A 27,906-nucleotide genomic window follows, 5' to 3' on the forward strand; every position below is an offset into this window, starting at 1 on the left:
CATTTATACTGTGCTCCATTTGTGATGCGCGTTAAATCCAAAACCACAGCTGAGATGTCCACTCACGCTAGTTACAAGCTGTTAGTTCACTTTGTTCACCACTGGGTTAGAAGGTTGTGCTGTGCTAATGTCTGGGATATTTCTGTTATTCTATAAACCTCATTCCTTCCTGTAATTATTCCCACTTCCTGAGATCTGAATTGTGCTGGGCTTCAGCTCCAGTCAGCACCCATGAGGGAGCGCAACATGGGTCTGTGGATCATAAGATGGGTCTGAATGAATAATAATAATAATCTTGCATTTGATATAGCGCCTTATTACGTCTTTGAGACGTCTCAAAGTGCTTAACGAAATATACTGTAAAGTGAATTGACTGTATATTTTGTGGCAGAAACGAAGGCCCTTCAGCCCATCTTATCTCATCCCTCCCACACCCACCCTCCCTCCATCACTGCATCAAGCTGTTTTTTAAATTAGTCCAGTGACCAGTTCTAGTGTCATCTCCCTGTTAACCTTGTTCCAGTCGTTTATAGAATTGACAAGAGTACCTCAACTTGGATTCGTGGCTGTCAATTTCACATTCCTACCATCCTCTGTGTAAACATAAACTTTCAAACTCCCCTTTAATTCCTTTCTGTGATGATCCTAAATTTGTGCCTCTTGTTACTGACTGGATGGCCAATTTGACCTTGAATTACCCTGTCGTGACCTTGAATAGGTCACCCCTCAATCTTCGTAGCTTCAGTGAAACCAGCCCTAGAGGGAGCTTCCTCTTTCTCGAATTTGTGCTGTCATGGACCTGAGAGTGTGGTCATATAATGTTGTTTTGAATCTCTCAAGTCTAAGGTTATTTGTGTTTTACTATTTAGTCCTAGTGTGGCTCAATCAGTAACTTCTCTATACAGGGGACTCTGATCCCATCGGCCTTGCCTCAGGGTGTTTCACTTTCACTCAGCCTCCTCAGACACCACTCTTATTTTAAGCTAAGAAAAATTATTAGTTGCAATCATGACCCTGAGCTGGTGCTGATACATTGTGAGAGTTGTTTTATAACAGCTTACCACATCAAGGGGCTGCACAGATAATTCCTGCCCAGTGGTTTGGCAGCAATGCCAAACCAATCTTATCATTGAATCAGAATTATACAGCACAAGAAGGAAGTGTTTTGGCCTGTGCCTGTGTCGGCTCTTTGAAAGAGCTATCCAAATTAATCCCACTCACCCGCTTTCTCCCCACAGCCTTGCAAATTTGTCATCCCCAAATATCTATCCACTTCTCTCTTGAAAGTTGTTATCAAATCTGCTTCCACCACCCTTTCAGGCAGTGCATTCCAGATCTGAACAACTCGCTGTGTGAAAAAACTCATCTCCCCTCTTGTTCTTTTGACAACTATCTTAAATCTGTCCTCTGGTTACCGACCCACCTACCAGTGGAAACCCTTTCATTCACTCTATCAAAATCCCTTCATAATTTTGAATACCTTTATTAAATCTCCCCTTAACTTTCTCTGCTCCAAGGAGAACAATCCTAGCTACTCTAATCTCTCCACATAACTCAAGTTCCTCATTCCTGATACCATTCCTGGTAAATCTCCTTTGTACCTTCTCCAAGGCCTTGACATCCTTCCTGAAGTTTGTGCCCAGAATTGAACACCGTATTCTAGCTGAGGCCTCTCCCACACCAAACTCCGGGACCTCATCTCCCCCATTCTCGCCCGACTCCATTGGCTCCCTATCCTTCAGTGGATCCAGTTCAAGATCCTGGTCCTCACCTACAAAGCACTCCACAGCCTCGCCCCACCCTACCTCCGTGACCTAACCCCATACCAATCCGCCCGCTCCCTCTGCTCAGCCGCCTCCGGCCTGCTCCACATCTCCCGACCCATCCTCCCCACCATTGGCGGGAGAGCCTTTAGCCACTCTGCTCCAACCTCTGGAATTCCATACCCCAATCACTCCGCCTTGCCCCCTCCTTCAAGTCCCGCCTCAAAACCCTCCTCTTCAACCATGCCATTGGTCACCCCCCTTCCCCTCCCCTCCCATCTCCCCTCCCCCCGACCCCAGCTCGGGTCTGAAATGCTGTACACTGTCCAGCGCCTTGGGACGTCCTCCCGATGTGAAAGGCACTATACAAATGTAATCTTGTTGTTGTTGTTGTCTTGAAGGTGACAAGGGAGGGGGTGAGGTGGAGGGACTATGAGATGGAGTTCCAGAGGATGGGGGCAGAGGGGCGGAAAGCCTGCCCATCAATAGTGGGGCAAGCAAGGCGGGGGACGTGAAGCAGGCCGGAGCCCATTGAGCAGAGGGAGCGAACAAGATGGTAGGGGGTTAGGAGTCGGAGAGGTAGCGGGAAGCAAGAGCGTGGAGGGCTTTGAAGGTGAGGACCAGGATCTTGAACTGCATCCTCTGTGTGTTGGGAAGCCAGTGGAGTTGGGCAAGGATAATAATAATAATAATAATAATAATCCTTGCATTTGATATAGCACTTTTCACGTCGGGACGACTTCCCAAAGCGCTTCACAGAACACACTGTAAAGTGAATTGACTGTATATTTGTGGGCGAACGCGGCAGCCAAATGCGCACAGCAATGTCCCACAAACAGTCGTGGATTGAAAATGACCAATTTATTATTGTTTTTGGTTTTGGAGGGATTATTATTAGGCTCTGTGTGGAGTAAGGAAACTTGCCCAAGGTTTCGCCCTCTGCCTGGAATTGAACTCAGGTCTCTCACTTGCAAAGCGAGTGCTCTAACCACTGAGCTACAGGACTCCCATGGGGGTGATAGGGTTGCAGAGCCTAGTGCGGGAGAGGACACGGGCAGCAGAGTTCTGGATGATCTGCAACCTGTGGAGGGAGGAGTTGGGGAGGCCGACAAACAATGAGTTTGCATAGTCGAGCCTCGATGTAATGAGGACATGTATGAGGGTTTTATAAAGGTTCATCATATCCTCCTTTTGTATTCTATGTCCCTTTTTATAAAGCCAAGAATCCTGCGTGCTTTTTTAACAGCTCTATTTATCTGTCCTGTCAACTTCTAAGATTTGCTTACGTGAGCCCCCAGGTCTCTGCTCGTGCACCCCGTTTAAGATTGTAGCATCTAACTTATATTGCCTCTTCTCATTCTTCCTCCCACTTATCTGTAGGATTGCTGGCCAGGACACAATCGCGAGATCTTTAACATCCACCTTTAGTTTCATCCAAAGGACTGCATCTCTGATAGTGTAACTCTACCCCAGCATTGGACTGGAGCGTCATCCAAGTCCCTTTCTGACTTCTGTAACCTTCTGACTCAGAGTGCTACAACTGAGCCAGGCTGACAGTATCACAGAAGTGGTTCAGACAGTTATGTCCCTTCACCCATTTGATCTCATCCTTCACTGATACCCATCCTATCTTTTTCTCATTGTAGCATTCAGCTGTTTATTGAATGAGTCATAACAACCTGACCTCCACCACCAGAGGACTGGAAACCCATCATTGTGATCAGCCGGGTGTCTGACACACATGGAAACCCATCACTGTGATCAGCCGATTGTCTGACACACATGGAAACCCATCACTGTGATCAGCCGATTGTCTGACACACATGGAAACCCATCACTGTGATCAGCCGGGTTTCTGACTCATGGGGAAACCCATCACCATGCAACACTGGGGTGTCTCTTTTCAGATGAACTGTTAAAACAAACTCCCAGCTGCCTGTTCAGGTGAACCTCAAAGATTCTGTGACATTATCGGAAAAGAGCAGGGAATTTTTCTTGGTGTCCTGGCCAACAAATACACAGGGCCAGTCACTGCAGGGCTCCCTGTGTGCCTCGCTGTGTGTACACTGACTGGTGTTTTCCTAAGAGCAATTGGTGTCGGGGGCAGAGGTAACTTGTGAAGCGGTTACGATGATAAAGATGCCATAAAATATAACTTGTTTCTGTATCGTTATTACTTTATTGACCACACCTCACTCTGTTTATTATTATTGTGTCGTTCTCCTGCTGTTACCACAACTGTGGAGATGTACTGAGACCACCCCCCCCACACCTCCCACCACCCCCTCCCCATTGGGGCGAGTCACAAACAGCTAGAGTCATACCAGCTAATAAATAAACAATTCTTGTATTTGAAACAATTAATCAAGATATTCTAATAATAATAATCCTTGCATTTGATATAGCACATAGCAAGACGTCTTAAACTGCTTCACAGAATATACCATAAAGTGTATTGACTGTGTATTTTGTGGGCAAAAAGTGGCAGCCAATTGTACACAGTTGTGTCCCATAAACAGTCATGGATTGAGTGACCAAATTATTATTTTTTTTAACAAAATATTTATTGTTTTGAAGGGATTATTACCCCTGGAAAAGCGATCTGCCAATCGACTAACAACCAGGTTTTTACTTACTGCTAGGTAAACAGAGTCGTGTGGAGTAAGGAAACACGATGCCTCACAAACAGCCATGATCTGAGGGATTGTTTGCCAGGACACTGGGTGAAACTCCCTTCTCTTTCGAGTAGTGTCATGGAATCTTTAAAGTCCACCTGCTGGGATTTCAGTTTAACATTTCTTCAGAAGGACAGCACCTCTGACAATGCAGCACTCCCCCAGCACCACACTGGAATATCAGTTTACAGTATACAAGTTTAAAATCTCTTCCCATTCAGCTCCTGTCAACCCTGCAAGCCAGCTCAGCGGGTTGATAGCTGGTCAAGCAGTGGGAAGCTTGTAGGACTCTCAACGGTAAGCTATGCGGTTTTAGCTGGTTAGACTCCAGCCGTACCCCAATGCACTTGTGTGGGCTTAGAGACATCAGAGGCGATTTGTGGGTCAGCCTGGTTCAGTGGTAGTGCTCTCGCCTCTGAGTCAGAATTTTGTGAGTTCAAGCCCCACTTCGGGAATTTGAACTCATGTAGTCTAAGTTGACACTCCAGTGCATGAGGCGTTAAAACTGAGGTCCTGTTTACCTGTTCAGGTGGACGTTAAAGATCTCATGACACTATTCAAAAAGAGAAGAGAGTTTCTCTCTCTCAGTCTCTTAGCCAACAATCCCCAAAATAGAATAGGTCACTTCCTCCACGGCTGTTTGTGGGATGTTTTGTGTGCAAATTGGCAGCCTTGATCATCCATAAAATACAGTCACTACACTTTGCAATAAATCTCATGAAGCGCATTGAGACATCCTCCCAACAAATCAATAAAAAGGATTATTATCTTATTTCATTATTATATATACAGGATGATCAAAAAGTCATGAGACCATTACAATGTCTAATAAGTCTTTAAAGACTTATGATATTTTTGTGTTTTTTAGATATCATGACTTTTAATATCATGGCATCATGGTAGTTATGACATTTTGGTCACCCTATATTACATAGTATTAATACACGGTCAGTGTGTCTCTCCTGTGTCTCCACAGCTCTGTGGTCACCATGGATGGATGGGGTGAGAGGGAGGCAATCCCCAGGAGGGAGCAGGGGTGAGGACTCTGGGCAGTGAGTCACTCTGAGATATGTTATATGGGACTAGCTTGCTGCTGCTTGCCTCTCTCTATCCCTCTCTGCCAGACCTGTTTGACTTGTCAGCCACAGAGATCGGCACTCTCGCAAGGGAGGGAGGTAACAACAACGAGGTGCGTTTATATGGTGTCTTCCCGTGAGGAATAGGTGCCAAAGAGGACAATTTGGTGGGGGGCATGGGAGTGTGCGCTGCGGGGTTAGTGTCAGTGTCAGTGTCTGTCACACGCTGTACTTACTGCATAAACATACATGTAAGTGCCTGTCTCCCACCATCATTCACATTTCAGTGGCAGGAATGTGGCTGGGCGGCAGGTACTGATAACGTGTGAATGAACCATGAAGAAACTTGCTTGACTGAAACATTTGGTCAGAACACGGGTAGTTGCTTTTCAGTGAGTTTCAAATTGTCTGTGCTGCATATTCCGCGACCAATACATTCGGTTTCAATCAGGCAAGGCGCTTCCTCTTGCACCCGAGCAGTGAAAGTGGGAAAGACCTGAGGGGACAAGTTACGTGACTATTAAACATAAAAAAAAACTTGCTAGCAGCAGCAAAATCGGATACAAATTCAAGCTGTAGACTTAAGATATGGGATGATGACCAAGTCTGAAAGTATTTTTCAAGTGTTGTAAGTAGTTTAAAATAGTCTCTATGTTATAAAGAAACTGGAATCGGAAATTGGGCACCAATGAAGAGGGATACAAAAGTCAACATGGTGAAAACATGGGATAGGATAAGCAAAATTGGGTCTGGGAGGTGGCAACCCTACATGCATCCCACCTACACATGCAGAGATCCACTGTTGGAGTGGAAGGTGTACCCTCTCTCTCTCTCTCTCTCTGGAGGGACACAGCCTGTTTAATCTAATTTCAGAGAGCAATACAATGACGACGACTTGCGTTTATATAGCGTCTTCCTGCGGGGCAGCGCCTTTCAGGTCGGGAGGGTGTCCGAAGAATCAAGGCTTGGGGACCCCAGAGTGTGCATCGGGGTAACTGCTGAAGTCTAACCAGCTAAAGCTGCGTAGCTTTGCCATTGATATCGCGGTCTGGCAAGCTTTCCCGCTGCTTGTCCAGCTCACACCACCCTTCCCGTTAAGGCTTTGGCTTGCAGGGTTAACTGGATCTGAGTGGGAGGTATTCCCTACCCCCAGTGACTGGTCTGCCCTTCCAGGTCCTGGCGATGAGCCGGGCCGGCTGTGCCCTGGAATACAGCGAATCTGCCTGACTCAGGAACCGGACAACCGAGACCACCCACTCCCCCCTTTGGATTAACTGTAAATTCTACATTTAATCCAGAAATTTGCAGGTGCACAAATAGGCAACGAGAATGGCAGGAACAGAGCTGTGTGGATGACATGGGAGGTGGGGAGGGTAAGTGACACTTACCTGTCTGCAGTTTCTCTGCGAGCTGTGCTGTGCTGTGTGCAGACCCAGGGGCTGTGCTGTGTGCACACCCAGGGGCTGTGCTGTGTGCAGACCCAGGGGCTGTGCTGTGTGCAGACCCAGGGGCTGTGCTGTGTGCAGACTCAGGGGCTGTGCTGTGTGCACACCCAGGGGCTGTGCTGTGTGCACACCCAGGGGCTGTGCTGTGTGCAGACCCAGGGGCTGTGCTGTGTGCAGACCCAGGGGCTGTGCTGTGTGCACACCCAGGGGCTGTGCTGTGTGCACACCCAGGGGCTGTGCTGTGTGCACACCCAGGGGCTGTGCTGTGTGCACACCCAGGGGCTGTGCTGTGTGCACACCCAGGGGCTGTGCTGTGTGCACACCCAGGGGCTGTGCTGTGTGCACACCCAGGGGCTGTGCTGTGTGCAGACCCAGGGGCTGTGCTGTGTGCAGACCCAGGGGCTGTGCTGTGTGCAGACCCAGGGGCTGTGCTGTGTGCAGACCCAGGGGCTGTGCTGTGTGCAGACCCAGGGGCTGTGCTGTGTGCAGACCCAGGGGCTGTGCTGTGTGCAGACCCAGGGGCTGTGCTGTGTGCACACCCAGGGGCTGTGCTGTGTGCACACCCAGGGGCTGTGCTGTGTGCACACCCAGGGGCTGTGCTGTGTGCACACCCAGGGGCTGTGCTGTGTGCACACCCAGGGGCTGTGCTGTGTGCACTTCAGGGGCTGTGCTGTGCGCACACCCAGGGGCTGTGTGCACACACACCAAGGGCTGTGTACACACACACACCAGGGGCTGTGTGCACACACACCAGGGGCTGTGTACACACACACCAGGGGCTGTGTGCACACAAGGAGAGGCAGTGACGCGATTGCTGGAAGCGCCTCCCTGATCGCTACCTGAGCCGAACATCTGACACCTGAGCAGCGCCCAGACCCACAGGGACATAGATTATATATATATATATATATGGTGTATAGTAGAGCATCAGAGAGACAGACAGACAGAGAGAGACAGAGAGAGAGAGAGTGTAAAGCAAACCGGGAGGGAGGTATATAGGAGACAGTGAGAGACGGGAGGCGACCCGAGGATTTCAGACGCGGAAGTGCGCTCCGCGAGTGGACTTCAACCGCACCTGAACAGTGAGAGCGGCGGAGCGCAGCGGCCATGGAGCAGGTGGGGACCAGGTCTACACACAGTCACACACACACACTCACACAGTCACTCACACACACAGTCACACACACTCACACAGTCACTCACACACAGTCACACACACTCACACAGTCACTCACACACAGTCACACACACTCACACAGTCACTCACACACACACACAGTCACTCACACACACACACAGTCACTCACACAGAGAGTCACACACACTCACACAGTCACTCACACACAGTCACACACACAGTCACTCACACAGAGAGTCACACACACTCACACAGTCACTCACACACACACACACACACACACAGTCACTCACACAGAGAGTCACACTCACACACACAGTCACTCACACACACACACACAGTCACTCACACAGAGAGTCACACACACTCACACAGTCACTCACACACACACACAGTCACTCACACACACACACACAGTCACTCACACACTCACACACACAGTCACTCACACACACACACAGTCACTCACACACTCACACACACAGAGAGTCACACACACACACAGTCACACACACACTCACACAGTCACACACACAGAGTCACACACACAGAGTCACACACACAGTCACACACACACAGTCACTCACACAGAGAGTCACACATACTGAGAGTCACACAAACAGTCACACACTCACACACAATCACTCACACACACAGTCACACACACACACACAGTCACTCACATTCACACATACAGTCACTCACACAGAGTCACACACAATCACTCACACACACACAGAGTCACACACACAGTCGCACACACTCATTCACATACACACACACAGTCACACACACTCATTCACACACACACACAGTCACACACACTCATTCACACACACACACACAGTCACACACACTCATTCACACACAAAGAGTCACACACACACAGTCACACACACTCATTCACACACAAAGAGTCACACACACAAGGAGTCACACACACACACACACACATTCATTCACATATACGCACATTCATACAAACTCATTCACACTCACATACGCTCATTCACATGTACGCACTCACACACAGTCGCATACACACACTCATTCCCACCCGCACATTCACACACACAGTCACAAACACACAGACACAGGGGGTCAGGGAGAGAGCTGCACACACGCGCCTCCTCGCTCTGCGTTGTTTGTCCAATATATTAAGTCATTTACTCTGCACAATTAACGAATTCTGATTGAATATATAACTGAGATAACTGATACGTTACAATATATTATTTGATGCACTTTACAACAACAACAACAAGATTCCATTTATAGAGCGCCTTTCACGTCGGAAGGACATCCCAAGGCGCTGGACAGTTGGGTCAGGACCCGAGCAGGGGGGAAATGGTCAGGGTGAGGGGAGGGAAGGGAGGGAGCGAGGAGGGGGAAATGGTCAGGGTGAGGGAGGGAAGGGAGGGAGCGAGGAGGGGGAAATGGTCAGGGTGAGGGAGGGAAGGGAGGGAGCGAGGAGGGGGTAGAGAGTCGAGAGGGGAGCTGAAGGCACGGTCAAAGAGAAAGGTCTTGAGACCGGCCCTGAAGGAGGAAAGGGAGGAGGCGGCGAAGGCACTGGGGGATGGAGTTCCAGAGCCTGGGGGCTGAGAGGCTGAAGGCCCGGCCACCGATGGTAGGGCGGTTGGGGCGGGGGATGTGGAGCAGACCGGAGCCAGAGGAACGGAGGGTACGGGCAGGTAGGTAGGGGGATAGTAGGTTGGAGAGGTAGGAGGGAGCAAGGCCGTGAATGGCCTTGTAGGTGAGGATGAGGATCTTGAATTCGATCCTCTGGGGGATGGGGAGCCAGTGGAGGCGAGCGAGGGTGGGAGTGATGTGATCGCAAAGCCTGGTGCGGGACAGTACACGAGCTGCAGAGTTCTGAATGACCTGCAGTGTGGAGGGAGGTGCCGGGAAGGCCGGCGAGGAGAGAGTTCCCATAGTCCAGCCTTGAGGTGATAAAGGCGTGGACCAGAGTTTAAGATGGAGCCTCTGCTTGACTGGCACTGGCCTCCTGCTCGTCCCTTGCCATCAGAGGTCGCGCCCCAAAACTCTGGAACCCCTCCACCTTGTCCCTCTCTCCCCGCTTTAAAGTCCTGCCTGACTTTCCTCTTCGACTGTCCTTACGGCCACCTCCCACTAGCTCGGAGTCAGGCTCTGCCATTGTTAAGCGCTCTGAGATGCTACCCTGTGTGGAGGGCGCTATATAAGTGCAAGTGGTTGTTGTTGTTGTTGATCTTGAGGGAGTGGCACAGACACCATAAGCCAAATGGTTGCCTTCTGAGTGTAAATTTCTCTGCTTCGAATGGTCAGGTGGTCAAGAGGGAACTGAATCTCACTTCAGATAAAAGCTGGGACGGGAACTTTCCCACAGTGAGAAAAACAGCTGGTGGCGGAGATGATGGCTGTGATCAGGGAATCTGACACAATCATTGTGATCACATTCTGGGGGGTGGGGGGGGGTCGACCATGGATGGGTGGGTGGGGGGCGGCCATGTGTGTGTGTGGGTGACGATGGGTTGGGGGGGGCAGCTGTGTTTGTGTGTGTGTGTGTGGGTGGGGGAGGGAGGGAGTGGGCGCCCGCATGTGTGGGGGGGGAGGAGGTGGCCATGTGTGTATGTGGTGGGGGGTTCTGTGTGTATGTGTGTGTGGGGTGGGGAGGTGCATGTGTGTGTGTGGTGGGGGTGGGGGTCTGTGTGTGTGTGGTGGGGGGGGTCTGTGTGTGTGTGGGGGGAGGTGCATGTGTGTGTGTGGGGGGGGGGTGGTGTGGGGGGGGAGAGGGGGTACGTGTATGTGTGTGTGGTGGCGGTCGTGTATGTGTGGGAGGGGGCTTGTGTGTGTGGGTGTGAGGGGCTGTGAGTGGACGGGAGGGGGCTGTAGGAGCACAAGACTTAGCGCTCTCCCTCCCACCCGCCCACACTGCTGCTGCCTCAGACTCAGTCTGGGTTATTCCCCCCCGGTGGTTGGGGAGGAGGTTGTGAAAAATGCTGAAAAGAAGCTGATTTATCAAAGTTTTGACAGGAAATAAAAAACCTCTGATCTAAAGACGGAATAAGCATCCAACACGCTCACTGCTCGGTGACACTGGGAATGGGGTTACGGTATAGCGCTCCAGTGGGGGAGCGAGCACCAGCACACACGATGGGGAATAGTCTCCCCCCATGCTTACTTTTGGTTCAGTGCCTTTTACATGGCAAGGATATCTCAAAATGCTTCATAGGATTTACTGTAAACTGTAGTGACTGTGTATTTTGTGGGCAAACGTGTGGCTGTCCCCACTTATTCCCGTCCCCTCATCCCATCTAATCTATTTGGTCAGCATTGACCTCTCCCCATGATCCCATCTGACACCCAGGTCATCTGTCTCGTCTTACATCTGATGATAAAATAAGTCGCAGCCTCAGACTGGCTGCAAACCCCCTCCCACCCTATAACACAGCCTCTGATCTCAACTGCCTGCCATGTTCTGTCCTATCTGACACATCTGGGAAGGGGCGCGGCAGGCAGTAAAGCCCAGGAATATTTTTACCCTTCCTCCTCCCACCCACCTCTGCAAAGCTCAGACTGCCTCTGTCCTCTGCGTCAGTCACAGAGAGAGAAGTCAGTGTGTGTATCACCGTAACCTGCTCTTGCTGTCAGCAACCCAGCCCCACACAGCACAGACTCAGCACGCAGGCCCGGCTCAGCATACCTCTGACAATGCAGCATTCCCCCAGCAAGTCTAGAATATGCGCTCAAAGTCTGAACTTGAACCCAATCCTTCTGAATCATAGCAAGAGTGAGTGACTGAAGCCAGGATGACAACCTGTGCAACTTGTGCAGAATTACTGAATTCCACCCACAATATAGACAGTCAGTACACTTCGCAGTCTATAACCTCTCATCACTCCTCACTCCTCAACCCACCACCCGGCGCCTCCACTTGACCGGAACCGGCCTCCTACTCGTCCCGCGCACCCTCCGCCCCATCATCGGAGGTCGTGCTTTCAGCCACTACGCCCCAAAACTCTGAAGCACTCTCCCTCAATCCCTCCGCCTTGCCCCCTCTCTCCCCTCTTTCAAGTCCCGTCTGAAAACTTTCCTCTTCGGCCGTGCTTACAGCCACCTCCCCCTCCCCCCAGCTTGAAGTCAGGCTCCGCCACTGTTAAGCGCTCTGAGTCACTACCCTCGTGGGGGGGGGGGGGTTATATAAGTGCAAGTTGTTGTTGTATTCTGAGATGCATTTTGAGATGCTTCGAAGACGTGATAAGGCGCTGTATCAAATGTAAGGGTTATCATATTAGTAGCAGTATTCAAAGACCCAGAGGATAGACAGCATTTAAAGATTTTATAAACTACTGCAGAGTTTGGAGCATGGAGAGGGGTGGCGGGGTGAGGCATGCGCGGGGCAGAAAGTGGCTCCAGGCCGTGACTGGTGGGGGCCGGACCTGTGCCCAGGCTCCCTGAGCTTCTCACTCACAGCAACAGCACACTGTCATCCTGTGAGTGCTATATGTGCGGCAGTTACTGAGGGATGTGAGGCTGATGTGATGTGTGTCTGACCTCCACTGTCTGACTCTTTACTTGCAGCATGAACTGACGGACCTAGTCCATGGGCACTCAGCACCACTGTTGGGCAACGAGGACAAGGTAACTCACTCCCTCACTCAGGAACAGCACGGGTTTGCTGAGACAGATGTGACAAACGACTCAGAGAGAAGACTAGCTACCTTTGAAATAGAGAACAAAATAGTGTGGATATGTCAGATGTATCGGCACAGACGAACACGGAGAAGGCCATGCTAAATAAATTAAACCATTTTATTGACCAGCTCATTCATGATAGGCACCAGAGGAATGTGTGAAAGAGAATGTGTAGAGAGACTTAGTTACGGAGGCTTAAGGAAAAGATAAAGATGGCCTTGGCAAAAAGCCAACATTGATAACTTGGGGTCTTGTAGGAATGAGATCATGAGGCTCTCATGGTTCTGTAGATAACTAGTTTTAAGATAGTTCAGGATACAAGAATGAGGTTTTTTCAGTAATCGTTGGAGCAGAACAGTCAGATAATCCACCTGCCTCCCTTGCATTGTGTAGACTGATCACCTATAAACTTTGATTCCAAACTCTACGTTTCACGTACATCTGTTGTTCAGCATTGACCGTGCAACCCGAGGAAGGGGACAAGGTTGACAGGGTTAGAGACAGAATCAAGCTCCCACTACACTGTCCGTCCACACTCGTGGTGGCTCCAAGCTGGTTGTCAGTGGGATGTTCTTGTGTTACAGCTCGTCTATTACTATGTTCTTGTGGCAAAGCGGACTGGGAAGGCCGATGTGCGGAATCGATACCTGGAGCTGCTGAGGCAGAAGGGCTTTGTAGTGACGGTGAGTGGCTTGCACCAAGATTGGCCGGCATCTGTTCGCGTTCGATTCCAACTGCTGCCGGTGAAAAATGCAACATTCCCTGAGAGATGTGATAGGTTTCACACAGAACCTGCTGCAACATCGCATTCTCCCCTTCATTTCTGAGGGCGGCTTGTGCCACCCCTCCCCCGCCCGTGACTGGCACAGTGTTTGGGCCTCACTTCCTTCTCGTCACTCCCCTCTCCCGGTGTTCCTGCGCAAATCGTTGTTCCGAAGCGCCAGTTGTTATGGTTTGGGAACAACGGACCGCAGATGCCGGGGGAATCCAAGATGGCAGCACATTCTGTTCCTAGATGTGGGTCGAACCATTGTATGCGGGGGTGGGGGGATGGACGCAGTGGACAACTTGGACCGGGGGCACTGGACAAATGGACACCCTCCACTTTCATTTACAAAAGGCTTTTGACGGAGTGAAAGGTTGCTGATAAAGGGTTACCGCTGGTCCAAGGGGTGCAGGCTGGGGGTACAACGTAGGCAGGTGCCTCAAAGGTCTGTCCTGCTTTTCATATTCCCCACCCCCCCCCCCATCAAGCACTCCGGGACCCTATCCTGTGGAGGGTTGCGATATAAGTGCAAGTTGTCGTAGTGGTGATAGCATATATTAATGACCTGGATTCACAGACCCAATGTGAGATAGTCACATATACATGTGGCACTAAGTTGGGGGGGGGGGGGAGTGTGGAACCAGAGGAGGCAGCAAAGGTCCTACACAGAGAGTGTGACGGGGATGTACATGGGCTGATAACTGTGAAATGAAGTTTAATACAGATAAAGACAAGCTGCTGCATATAGGATCTAAGCTTAAGAACCACAAGAGTTAATGGATGTTAGTTAGTCATCACTTATTGTGTCTAAATAGTGTGAGGCAGCATTAAACAAGACAAACAGGAAGCTGGACTATGTTTCTTGATCAGTTGAGTTAATGTTGAGTGTGTGAAATGGCAGTAAGTTTTTACTCTCATTGTGATTGTTTCCAGGAAAAGAGTGACAAGCAGAGGCTGTTCTTCGGGATTCACGCTGGGGACGAGATCTTCCAGAAATACACACGGCTCCTGGCCAATACTGAGCTGTGCAGGGACAAGAATGAGCCAACCCGGTGTACCAGGTATCTGTGTACACACACAGCCTCCAGCACACACCCTGTATGCACTCAGCACACATCCTGTATACACACACAGCGCCCACACACACCCTGTACAAAGAGCAATAAGAGTGTAGTTTACTGCATTTGCTGCTCACGATGTGGTCTCCTCTACAATGGGGAGACGAAACACAGATTGGGTGACCGATTTGCCGAACGCCTCCGTTCTATCCGCAAGCACAACCCTGAGCTTCCTGTTTCTTGCCATTTCAACTCTCCCTCCCACTCGCACTCTGACCTCTCCATCCACGGTCTCCTACGCTGTTCCAATTAGCCACAGCACAAGCTCGAGGAACAGCACCTCATTTATCTGCTAGGAACCTTACAGCCCTCTGGTCTCAATATTGATTTCAACAATTTCAGACCATAGCAGCTCACCTTCCCCCTCCCTCTCTTCTGTGACCATTACTATTGTGTTGCAATCTTCCTCCCACCCCCACCTTTTGTTCTGCAGTATTAACACCTCTTTAATCCATCATAACCTGTCTTCTTACCCCATTTTCTTCTTTGTCTTCCTTGCCCTGCCTTCCCCTCTCTGTTAGCCCTTAAAAGCTTCTCCCTCCCAACATAGCCCAGTTCTGATGAAGGGTCGTGGACCCGAAACGTTGACTCACTTTCCTTTCTCCATAGATGCTGCCTGACCTGCTGAGTGTTCCCAGGGACTTCTGTTTTTGTTTTCAGATTTCCAATACCTGCGGTATTTTGTGTTTTGTTAATAAAGAGTGCATAGCGAGAGAGAGTGAGAGAGACACACACACACACCCGCACACACACACACACAGAGGGACAGAAAGAGATGGGTGGGGGAGAGAGAGAGCGAGGGAGAGAGACGGATTAAGTGTGCGAGAGAGATGGAGAAGGATGGAGACCCCCATTAGCCACTGATAGTTTTTTGGGCGTTGGCATGTTCCCTCCAATCACTGGTAGCACACAAAGGGTTAACTTTCTAAACGTCTCTTTACAGAATTCGAATTGTTGATTTCATCCTGAGGACAACAAACTGTTACGCTGACCGTGACTGCAGTGAGTATCACCCTGTGTGTGTGTGGCTTTCTCACTTTCACCTTTGGGGTGACACATTCTCTCATATTCGGGGTCATACATTCTCTCTGGGGTGACACACTCTCTCTCTCTTTCACCTTTGGGTTGACACAATCTCTCTCTCTCCCTCTGGGGTAACACACAATCTCTCTCTCTCTCTCTCTGTTAGAATGCCACGTGCTGAGGTCTTTGTTGGAAGATAAGACGTTCGTGGCAGCGTTTCCGCTACACGAGGTGAGCGACAATTCTCACAACGATGGCACCATCAACAGAGCCCCGATCCCAGCTCTAACCTAACCCCGTAAGGAAACTTTGTATTTATTATTTAATTAATAGTGAAATAATGAATTATTTCTTTGTTTCATCATTAAATAATAAATACGAAATTGGATTTGGATGTTAAGCAATTGTTTCCTTTATTTTCGTTGAACAGTCAATGATTGTACAATGAGCAACAACCGACTATCGCAAGATACGATAATGGTAGCAAACGGGTTTCCGAGGACAGTAGTGATCAGTTACCTATCCCTGGGAGAGCAGCGGGCAACTGGGAGTTGGTCAAAACTGCTTCTCAGAGAAACCGACTAAAACCCCTTTTATACCCCAAAAGTCTAACTTCTACGTGCAGAGAGACAGGTATCGAAGAGAACTCATTTGTCCCGTGTCAGTCATGTTCTTCCCCTAAATACCTGTTGATTTTATGATAACGAGTGGGGTTAAAAGTTAAAATCAACAATCCATCAGTTTATCTTGACCCCACATCGGCTGTAATAATAATAATAATAATAATAAATTGGTCACTTCAATCCACTACTGTTTGTGGGGACGCTGCTGTGTGCAGTTAGCTGCCGCGTTTCGCCCACGAAAATATACAGTCAATGCACTTTACAGTATAGTCTGTGAAGCGCTTTGAGAAGTCTCAAAGACGTGATAAGGCACCATATCAAATGTAAGAATTATTATTATTGCATCACTGATGGGTCAAAGGAGGTGACTGTTTGGTCAGAGACAGTTGGGAGTCTCTGCCCTAATTAACCGGGCAATTGTCACACTACAAGACGTAAATCATTGCTTGAGCACCTACCAAACCTTGGCTTAACAGTGCCAGGTAGCTCCATCGTTCCATCCTCCGCATGAACTCTCGTGCTCTCTCTCCTTCGCAGAGACTGCGGATGTAGTTTGACCCAACCCCGGGCTGTGATCGCGCCGCCCAGCGCGGCCCCCTCCCTATGCTGACCCTGCCACTTCACTGATCCTACCATGCCCCACGCTGACGACGGCATCACTGACCCCGCCCTGCCCGCACCGACTCCGCTCCGCCCGCATCGACCCTGCCAACCCCGACCCCACTCCAGCTGTATTTGTGACTCTTGCTCACTGTGGTAGGAAAATCTCCCGGAGAGAGAGAAGAAATTATGGGATGGCTGGGCCCGCTGGGGCCGTCTGTTTCACAAGCAGCCGGTGAATGAGATCAGGTGAGTCTGCGAGTCCCCGTGTGAGTGTGTGCACAAAATAATTGCACAGTTTGGAGCAATTGGAGGTGATGGTGATGGTTGTGCTCCTCTCTTTGTCCTCTGGCACCATTTCCACTGCCTCATCACCCCCATCCTCAAAAAAGCTTCCCTGGATGAGCTTCCTGCTCTCCAATTACTGCCTAATGTCCAATCTCCCTTTCTTTCCGAGGTCCTGGAATGAGCTGTTGCTTCCCAGCTTTGCTTCTTCCTGTCCTGCCACTCCTTGTATGAACCCCTCCAATCGGGTTTTCATGCTGCCCACAGCATAGAGACAGCCTTGGTCAAAGTTACAAGCAACATTTGGTCCACCTATGACCAGGGCTCCCTCTGTCTCCTCATCTTCCTTGACCTCTCCGCCACCTTCGACTCTGTTGACCATTCTATCCTTCTCCATGGCGTCTCCTCTCAGCTCAATTTCATGGTGCTGCCTTCGTCTGGTCCATCGTATTCACTTCATGTCCATGAAGGGCTTCTCCTCCAGCCCCTGCACCGTCTTGAATGGCATTCCTCAGGGTTCTGTCCTCGATCCCATCCTCTTCAATGTCTACATGCTCGCACTAGGTGATGTCATGGCATTGATCCACATGTATCCGGATGACACCCAACTCTATCTATCTGCCTCCATCCTCGACTCCAGGACCACTGCTGTCCTAATGGACCATCTGCCTGGCACAAGTCCTAATGAGAGCTAACTTTCTCCAATTGAATGTCAACAAGGACTAAGACCCTCCTGCTTGGATCCGGTCAGCGCCTCCACACCTCAGGCACTGACAACATCACCATTCATGGATGCACACTACCATCTCACTGAGTCAGTAGGAAACTTTGGCATCTTGTCCTTCAAACCCCACATCCATGAACTGACTTGCTCTGCCTGCCATCTCCTCCAAACATCGCCCGTCTCCGCTATTGCTTCTCCGCTCAAGCTCCTGAGACCCTCATCCACACATTTATTACATCTAGGCTCGACTACACTAACTTCCTGCTTGTCGGCCTTCCCAAACTCTTCCCTCCACAAGCTGAAGATCATCCCGAACTCTGCAGCTCATGTCCTCTCTCGCCCAAAGCTCCATGACCCTATCATCCCCATTCTCACTTGACTCCACTGGCTTCCCATCCCCCAGAGGAGAGAGTTTAAAATTCTCGTCCTCGCTTTCAAAGCCCTCCACCGCCCTCCTGCTCCCTACCTCTGTGACCTGCTAATCCCATGCCGACCTGCTGCTCCCTCTGCTCAGCAGGCTGTAGCATGCTCCATGTCACCCGCCCGGCCCACCCACCATTGGCCACCGGGCCTTCAGCCTCTGCTCCCACCTTTTGGATCTCCATACCACAGTTCCTCCACATCACCCCCTACTTTGCCTCCTTCAAGGCCCATCTCAAGATCTTCCTCTTTTACCGCGCCTTCGGTCACCCTTCTAACCCCACGCTTCCTGCCCTCCATCCCTCCTGATCCCAAGTCCCAGGTTGGGTGCAAATCCATGACTGTCCAGTGCCTTGGGACTTCCTCCCGCTGTACAAATGTAATTTGTTGTTGTTGTGATGGTGACAGTGCTGTGTGCTGTGTTGTTACAGGCAGTATTTTGGGGAGCGAGTAGCTCTGTACTTTGCCTGGTTGGGCTGGTACACCACCATGCTGATTCCGGCTGCTGCCTTTGGAGTTCTCATGTTTCTGTGTGCCTTCGTCTTCTTCAACAATCAAATTAGGTACAGGCCTGGCAAGCAAGGGGTTCATGATGAGGGTTCAGGATTGAGGGGTCAGGGTGAGGCGCAAGTGTTGAGGGGACAAGGTTGAAGATTAGAGGTCAGATTGCGTGGTCAGGGTTGAGGGATCAGAGTTGAGGGCCGAGGGTTCCAGCGGTGAGTGCGTGGGGGGGGGGGGGGGGGGGGCAAGGTGGGCAGTGGTGAATTTACCCAATCCGTCTTCCAGAAAAGTCTCAAATAGTAAAACTTGTCTTTTTAATGTAAAGGGACATCACTACACAATAACATGGCCACAATTTAACCATCCGTCTCTCCTGTCTGTGTGTGTGTGTGTCTGTCTCACCCTCTTTTTCTATCTATCTCTCTCTGTCTCAATCTGTGTGTGTGTGTGTATGTGTGTGTGACTCTCTGTCTCAGTAAGGAGATCTGTAATGCTAACACCACCATCATGTGCCCGCTGTGTGACCAGCGATGCCCGCTGTGGAAACTCTCCGAGACCTGCACACATGCCAAGGTACAGCCCACCCCCCACGCACCCCGTCCCACCTTGCACACAGCCTGGCTCAGTGCAATGCACACCGACTAGTTACACTAACTAACCAGTGTGTAGAGCGATTAGTTACACCTTTACATACTTTAAGAATGTCTTGTTATGTTCACCTATAAGTACTTTTAACTATATTAAAATAAAATCTCAAATTAAATAGCAACATGTGTCTGTCGAGCACAATAAGGCATTGCTGCACATTATACAGGGCCCCCAAAAGTGATCTATTTTACAGCCCCAGAACCCTTAATCTGGCTCTACGTTAAGTGCTAAATAACTGGTGCAGAGTGGGGCTAGTTACACTAACTAACCAGTCTTGTTCTCCTCTGACAGGTCACAGAACTGTTCGACCATGAAATAACCGTCTTCTTTGCCATGTTTATGGCCATCTGGGGTAGGTAACCAACCCCCATGTCTCCCTCCACCTCCACACTCCCCCCCCACCACCCCCCAATGAATTTTACAATTGATGTAGCATCTTATCATGTCATCAGTGTTAAACCGAGGTTTCCTGTTCAAGTGGATGTTAAAGATTCCTCATCACTATCCGAAAAGAAAGAGAATTTCTCTCTCACGATGTCCTGACCAACAGTCCCTCAAATAAAATTGGTCATTCATTCCATCTCTGTTTGAGGGACATTGCTGTGAGCAATTGTGTTGCCACGCTTCACCCACAATTATACTAATGTGAAGTCACTGCACTTTACAGTAAATCCTGTAAATACTCCATGAAACGTGCTACAGCACCACGGTGTGTGTCACAGTGAGTGTGGCTGCTGGTTACACCTGTGAACACTAACTCTGTCAATGTTCTCCATCACCAGCCACTATCTTCATGGAGGTTTGGAAGCGGTCGCGAGCCAGCATAGTCCACCAATGGAACTTGTACCACTGGGACGAGGATGAGGTAACCGGTTTAACTGACTTAACCATGTGAGAGCAGGCGAGTTGGTGGAAGGCAGGGGTCGCAGAGCGTTACAATAAGAAGAGTTGGAATGTGACTGAGGAGAGAGGAGTGAGCCTGGGGTGCAGAGGATCGGTCAGGGAGTGGCGGGGGAGGGGGTCGGTCGGGGGTGGAGGTCGATTGGGGTGGGGGGGTGGGGGAGAGTGATGGGGCATTTGTGAGAGTGTGTCTTTGTTAATGTGTGTATATCTCTCTGTGTGTGTCAGTGAGTGTCTCTCTGTGGGTCAGTGAGTGTCTCTCTGTGTGTCAGTGTCTCTCTGTGTGTCAGTGAGTGTCTCTCTTTTTGTGTCAATGAGTGTCTCTCTCTGTGTCAGTGAGTGTCTCTCTCTGTGTCAGTGAGTGTCTCTCTCTGTATGACAGTGAGTGTCTCTGTCTTTGTGTCAGTGAATGTGTCTCTCTCTCTCTGTATCAGTGAGTGTGTTTCTTTCTCTAAGAGTTTTCAATTTTCTCTTGGCTCTCGTTATAGAGGAGTGCGTGACTGTGCTACAGTGTGTGACTGGTCTATAGTCTGTGATAGGGTTATAGTGTGTGACAGTGTTATACAGTAGTGTGTAATAGGTGTGTGCAATGCTGAGCCCAGGGTGATGGGGATTATGTTGTATCAGGAGGATTTGGCTCTGCGGCAGATCTACAACCCCGAGACTGCACTGCGGCGGTACCGGCACTCGTACACTCGCACCAGCCTGGTCCTGCTGCTCAGCTGTCTCATGGTGAGTGCTCCAGCCAGCGAGAGATCAGGACACTGTCCCCCCCACCCCCCCCCAACCCCGCCTCGCCGCTCACATGTGTCAGCGTACGAACGTGTCAGTGTACAAGCCGATCAGTATCTTCCCAGCATGAGCTACGTTACTGCATGTCACAGATCATACTGATGATCGGCATCGCGTTGGCCATTGTGATCAGCCGTGTGGTCGTCACCATCTTTTTCACCAATTCCGGGCTGGAGTTCCTGCGTGACCACGCCAACACCGGAGCCGTGATGATCGGGGCGCTGCTTCACTTCCTCACCATCATCATCATGACCAAGGTGGGACCTCCTCTCCCCCCTCCACCCAAACACGGACACACACACACTCATACTCACCCACACATACAGACTCACCCATGCACAGACAGATACACACGCACATTCTCACACACACACACACACACACAACAAACTTATATAGCGCCGTTCACACGGGGAGCCTCTCGGAGCGTTTAAGTCATACACACAGAGACATCGTTATACACAGACAACATACACATTCTCAGACATACACAGTCACACAAACCTGGTCACATGCACACACACACACACACACAATCACAGGTGCGCACACACTGAGCGATGTTATTACTGTGTTACAGGTGAACCACTTTGTGGCTCTGAAGCTGTGTGATTTAGGTATGATTCCATCACTCACAGCGGCAACATACATGGCAACACCTCAACAACGCCTGTGTACACGGGTCGGGGGTGGGGCGGTCTCAGCTCTTTGTGTGTGTGTGAGTTTGTGTGAGGGGGAGAAGGCTGTTAGTGTGTGTGAGGAAGGAGAAGGCTGTGTGTGTGTGAGGGAAGGGGGCTGTGTGTCTGTATGTAGGGGGGGTTGCAGTACTGTGTGTGGGGGGAAGGGGTTTGTGTGTGTATGAGGGGGGAGAGGGCTGTGTGTCTGTGTGGGGGGTTGCAGTGCTGTGTGTGTGTGTGTGTGGGGAGGGGGGTGAGTCTCGGCTCTGTGAGGGGGGGGATCATTCTCTCCTCTGTGTGTTACAGAGAAGCCACGGACGGAGCTGGCGCGAGAGAACAACTTCACAGTGAAAATGTTCACTTTCCAGTTCTTCACCATGTTCTCCTCCATCGTCTACGTTGCTTTCTTCCTGGGCCGGTGAGTCCGCAACCCGCACCGGGCAGGCTAGTGGGTGGGGAGTGGATGGGGGCAGTGTCGTGGGCCCGGTGGGTGGGTGTGGGATGGGGGGTGTGGGGGCATGGGAAACAGAACCACAATTTTGAGCGACATGTTAATTTTCACATATGGCTGTCAAACGTGGATTATCAGGAGCCTGGTGCGTGGTGCAGTGCGTGTGATGACGTGTGTTTATTTTTCAGGATTAACGGGCATCCCAACAACTATGTGAGAATAGCCAGCAAGTGGAGACTTGAGGAGGTGAGCTCTCAGCTGCACTCGCTCTCTGTCCGTCACTCGCGCTCTGTCCGTTACTCGCGCTCTGTCCGTCACTCACTCTCCCCCCACCCCACCGCCCGGTGCACGGAGATGCCTGACTGTGTGTGTTTTTACTTTAGTGTCACCCCAGTGGCTGTATGACCGACCTCTTCATCCAGATGGCCATGATCATGTTTCTGAAGCAGATCTTGAGCAGCACCCTGGAGTACTGCATCCCGTAAGTCACCCATTTACACCCTCCCCACTGCCAGGCCAGCCACAGTACAGGTTAGAGACAGAGAAAAGCTCCCTCTACATTCTCCGTCCACACTCCCAGGTCAGCAACAGATTAGACAGAGTAAAGCTCTCACTGCATTGAGATATTGCACTTGGGAGTTCAGTCTCTCTTGGCCTCTCAGGATCACTACTGTGGCTGTCGCTGTCTGTCCCATGTAACGTGTCACCTCCGAATCACCTGATTGTCGAGTGTCAGTGACAGACTGCCTCTCTGACCGGCAGATCCTTCAAACGTAAGTGGAATCATCGGCGAGTGACGAGTGACGAGAGCAACACGGACCCCACGATGGCTCACTGGCTGCAGAACTACAGCCTGAACACAGTCGGCTCCTTCAGCCTGTTCAAAGAGTTCCTGGAAATGGGTGTGTCCAGTCCCACTGTCTGTCTCTCCATCTCTCGGCCTGTCACCCCCCGTCTCTCCGACTGTCACCCCCCCGTTTCTCCGCCTGTCACCCCCGCTGTCTTTCGGCCTATCACCCCCCCGTCTCTCGGCCTGTCACCCCCCCGTCTCTCGGCCTGTCATCCCCCTGTCTCTCGGCTTGTCAACCTCGCTGTCTTTCACTGCCTCCCCCTTCCTGCTGCCTGTCTCTCCGTTTGACTTTCCTCCTGTTTCACCGCCTGTCGTGCCTCCCATCTTGCTGCCTGTTGGCATGTCTGACAGTTTCACTCTCTCGGTGACAGTGATCCAGTACGGTTTCACCACCATCTTCGTGGCGGCATTCCCGCTCGCTCCATTACTGGCTTTGATCAACAACCTGCTGGAGATCAGGCTGGACGCTCGCAAGATGCTGGTGCTGCAGAAACGGGCCGTGCCACGCAAAGCTAACGACATCGGTGAGTGGCACCCTGACGCCCCCACCACCCTGATCCAGCCCGCCCTGACCCCGCCCCCCCCCCCACCCTGAGCCCCATTTTTATATTATTAAAGTGAGGGATTGGGTCATGGAGCTGCGGGGTAGTGGCTGAAATTACAAATGCCGATAGTGGAACGGTGGACACAAGGGACAAACAGGAGGCCAGAGCTAGCCAAGTGGAGGCAGCGGGTTGTGGAGTGGGAAGTAAGCAGGTTGGAGAGGTAGGGAGGTGGTAGGGCATGACGGGGCTAGACGGGCAGTGACGGGGGTAGACGGGCAGTGACGGGGGTAGACGGGCAGTGACGGGGGGTAGACGGGCAGTGCCGGGGGCGGGGGTAGACGGGCAGTGACGGGGATAGACGGGCAGTGACGGGGGGAGACGGGCAGTGATGGGGAGAGACGGGCAGTGACGGGGAGATAGACAGTGATGGGGAGACGGGCAATGACAGGGAAACAGGTAGTGAGAAGGGGAGATAGATCGTGATGGGGGGAACGGGCAGTGATGAGCTGCTCTGTCCTGCAGGGATCTGGCTGCCAGTGCTGGAGGCCATCGGCGTTCTGGCTGTGATTGGCAACGGGCTGGTGATCTCCATCACATCCGATTTCATCCCTCGCCTCGTTTACAAGTATCAGTATGGGCCGTGTGCAAGAGGACACAGCACAGAAGAGTAAGTGTCCCAGCAACCAGACACCAACCCTTCATGTACACAGCTTCTCTCTCTCTCCCCCCTTCCCTCCGTGTCTGCCCCCCGCTCCTTCCCTCCCTCGCTTCTCCTCTCCCTCCCCCCAGTTTGCTTCATCCTTCACTCGCTTCCTTCCTCACTCACCTTCTCCCTCATTCCCTCCTTCGCTCACTTGCTCTATCCTGCTTTAGTGCTGTTCTGTATTGACCTGTGCTTGGTGTGGTGTGTTTGCAGCTGTCTGACGGGCTACATTAACAACAGCCTGTCTGTGTTCTACTTGAACAAGATGGACAACAAAACACAGCCGAGGATCACCAACTCCGAGCTGGAGATCACGTACTGCAGGTAGGACAGGGCAGGACATTCCCGGCAGTGGGCTGTCATAATCGAGCCCAACATCTATGTCGGTCTCTAGTCCAGTTCCTGAGCCATGTGGATCTACAATACTCCAGGGCACTGCTGATGACAGCACAGCCTGGCTGGATATTCCAATGCCCTGCTCACCGGTCTCTCCAGCTCCACCATTCATAAAATCTAATTAATTCAAAACCCTGCCACACGTATGTTCACCCACATTAAACTCATCACCTGTAATCCCATCACCCCAGTCCTCACCAGGCTACACTTGCACAGAACGGATCGTTTTCAAGATCCTCACACTCATCTACAAATCCCTTCACCCCCTGGCACCTCCCAACCTCTCCAATCTGCTTTCTCCCCACTCCACCGCCTCTGCTTGGCGGGCTCTGGCTTCCTGCTTGTCCCTTATCCCCTCTACCCTACCATCAGTGTCCGTGCTTTCAGCCACTACGCCCCAGACTCCGGAACTCCATGCCTCGATCTCTCCACCTTGCCTCTTCAAATCATGACTGAAGATCTTCCTCTTCAATCATGCTTATGGTCACCCCCCACAGCTTGGCATCAGGATCTGCCTCTAGTAAGCACTCCGAAACAATACCTGCATGAAGAGCGCTGTATAAATGGAAGTTGTTGTTGCTGTTGCTACTTTGCCATGTCTGAGCCTTGACAGTGAGTGTCAGCAGGGGACAGAGGGCAAACAATGTCTTTAGTGGTGAGTGACTTTGGCTTAGGTCTGTTAGCAGACAAATCAGGGAGAGGTTAGAGGGAATCTCTTCATTTTGAGGCTTGTCAGTGGCTGGAATTCATTCCTACGTCTGGTTACTGAGGCCTGGTCAACAGACGCATCCCACAGGGAACTGGATTAGCAGCCATCAGTAAATTAGACGGGGACCTGGCAAGAGGGAGAGAGAACGCTGGGACGTGTGCTGCTCTGGGAGAATTGTTGTTCTGTTGTTGTTGCTGTTATTGGTGTTGCTGTTGTTGATGTTGCTGCGCTCTCACTTTGTATGTCCTGCAGGTATCGGGATTACAGGAACTCCCAGGATTATGGTTACACAGTGCAGTTCTGGCACATTCTGGCAGCTCGCTTGGCGTTCCTCGTCTTATTTGAGGTTGGTTATGCTCCCTCATCCCCACACCGGGAATGTGTGTCCATTCCTCACATTGGGAATTTGTACATTGTGTGTCAGTGTAGGTGTGTGTCAGTGTCGGTGTGTGTCAGTGTCAGAGTGTGTCAATGTCGGTGTCGGTGTGTGTCACTGTCGGTATCGGTGTGGGTCACTCAGTATCGGTGTGGGTCAGTGTCAGTGTGTGTCACTGTCAGTGTGAGTCAGTGTCAGTGTGTGTCACTGTCAGTGTCAGTGTAAGTTAGTGTCAGTGTGTCACTGTCAGTGTCAGTGTGTGTCACTGTCAGTGTCAGTGTGTGTCACTGTCAGTGTCGGTGTGTGTCACTGTCAGTGTCGGTGTGTGTCAATGTCGGTGTTGGTGTGCGTCGCGTCAGTGTTGGTGTGTGTCAGTGTAGTCGAGTGGCATTGTTGGTGTGTGTGTCAGTGTAGGTGTGTGTGTGTCAGTGTCGGTGTAGGTGTGTGTGTCAATGTAGCCTGGTTTGGGTTGTCGCTGCTCAGTGACCTAGTCTGTCTCTGCTCATGTCCCCTCAGAACGTGGCTTTGTGTGTTAAGTACATTGCTGCGTGGTATGTGCCTGATGTTCCCATTACGGTGAAAAATCAATATCTGACACGGACCAACAGTCGTTTGGAGGAGAGACACAAGTAAGTGGGAGACAGCACTCCTCGTCCACATGCCAGGGCGCACTTTACTCATATAAACACACACCCTTGTGGCTCCACACAGGACTGGAGCTCTCTGCTCTAATCCCATTCCCTGCTTTCTCTCCCTCATGTCTGTGCTGGTGCTCGCTCCCCAACTGAAGCTCTTTACTCTAATCTCATTCCCTGCTCTCCCGATCGTGTCTGTGCTGGTGCTCGCTCCCCACAGGCGTTCTCTTATCTAACCCCATTCCCCCAAGTATTTATCCAATTCCTTTTGAACGACTATTAAGAGCTATTTGGAGTGAAGCACTATGCTGCAAGATTGCTCTGTGTAAACCCAGGTCTCTAACCTGTCCCTAGGTGTGTGGCCTCTTGTGTGACTGACTCACTGAACACTGGAAAATAGTCTGGCTCAAGTGAAAACCATTGATTGTGAGTGTATCAGCTGAGCAGCGTATTCTGTGTTGTATCTTGCAGGCATTTGCTGAATGAGAATCAGCGGCCCCTGTTGGTTAACTTGCATAGTGACGTGCGATCCACTGATGTGTGAGGCGTGTGTGATGTGTGCTGAGGTGACGTCTCGAGATTCCCATCACGGCACTGGACTCTCCGCCACAGAATGCCTCCGATCACAGCAGCACAGCAACGCCAGAGAATATGTCTCACAGCAAATCAGTTCTGGGTTTGTTCCGGATCAATGCAGACACAAGGAGCACTTGCAGCAATGAGCACCAGCTCCGAGCATTCGAAAGCCCAGGTATCAGAGGGCTGGTTACATACAGAGGAAACGGGGGAATGGTTTCCCTCGACCACAGGAAATGAACCTCATGTGATTGCAGCTTCGACACGGTAAAGGTCAGAAATTGCTAATCTATGGCAACCATGGAAATTGCAACACAAGAGGCCATTCCCCATCGTGTCTGTGCTGGTGCTCGCTTCCACACTGGAGCTCTCTACTCTAATCCCATTCCCTGTACCCTTTTGTATTGATTTGCTTCAAATGTTCATCCAGTTTGTTTCAAAAACTTTGTTGCCACAAACAGCCATGGAGTAGCTAAGCAATTTTATCTGGGGGGTTGTTGGCCACGACAGCGGGAGAAACTCTTCTCTTTTCATATAGTGCTATGGGATCTTTAACATCCATCTGAAAAGGCTGACGGGACCTGGAGCTCTGGCCAGCTTGGAGATGGGGGGGGGGGAAGACTATGTACTGTTGACGATAACATGCTTGAATCTTAATTGCAGTGAAATGAAATATTAATTTTTTTTACATTTTTTTAAGTGTAAATAGTGACAATTGATTCCAGATTTTGTTGATTTTTGTTAAAGTGAAATATAGGTTTTTAATCTGTTTGTTTCTCATTTTATAAGCAATATATTTAATTTCACAAAACACAAA

General features: G+C 50.6%; 1 protein-coding gene across 1 annotated transcript; it reads left to right on the top strand.

Moving 5' to 3' along the window:
- The first annotated feature begins 7,893 nt into the window (after window positions 1-7,893).
- ano9b (anoctamin 9b) lies at window positions 7,894-27,854 on the top strand. The gene is made up of 24 exons (XM_042341625.1): window positions 7,894-8,075; window positions 12,658-12,717; window positions 13,356-13,454; window positions 14,471-14,598; window positions 15,599-15,657; window positions 15,845-15,909; window positions 17,062-17,150; window positions 18,762-18,893; window positions 19,308-19,404; window positions 19,771-19,831; window positions 20,262-20,344; window positions 21,007-21,111; window positions 21,264-21,428; window positions 21,752-21,788; window positions 22,155-22,266; window positions 22,488-22,545; window positions 22,683-22,780; window positions 23,062-23,201; window positions 23,521-23,673; window positions 24,217-24,361; window positions 24,611-24,721; window positions 25,755-25,848; window positions 26,395-26,507; window positions 26,985-27,854. The coding sequence occupies exons 1-24, from the start codon at window positions 8,067-8,069 to the stop codon at window positions 27,055-27,057; spliced, it is 2,286 nt and encodes a 761-aa protein (XP_042197559.1). The 5' UTR covers window positions 7,894-8,066; the 3' UTR covers window positions 27,058-27,854.
- Window positions 27,855-27,906: the final 52 nt, after the last annotated feature.

Source organism: Callorhinchus milii, unplaced genomic scaffold (assembly GCF_018977255.1).
Source record: "Callorhinchus milii isolate IMCB2004 unplaced genomic scaffold, IMCB_Cmil_1.0 Scaffold17, whole genome shotgun sequence".
In the NCBI taxonomy this organism is placed as follows: Eukaryota; Metazoa; Chordata; class Chondrichthyes; order Chimaeriformes; family Callorhinchidae; genus Callorhinchus; species Callorhinchus milii.

Coding starts and splice junctions, on each gene's coding strand:
- ano9b (XM_042341625.1), top strand. Junction 21,112..21,263: donor TGCTGCTCAGCTGTCTCATG/GTGAGTGCTCCA, acceptor TGCATGTCACAG/ATCATACTGATGATCGGCAT. Junction 25,849..26,394: donor CGTTCCTCGTCTTATTTGAG/GTTGGTTATGCT, acceptor ATGTCCCCTCAG/AACGTGGCTTTGTGTGTTAA.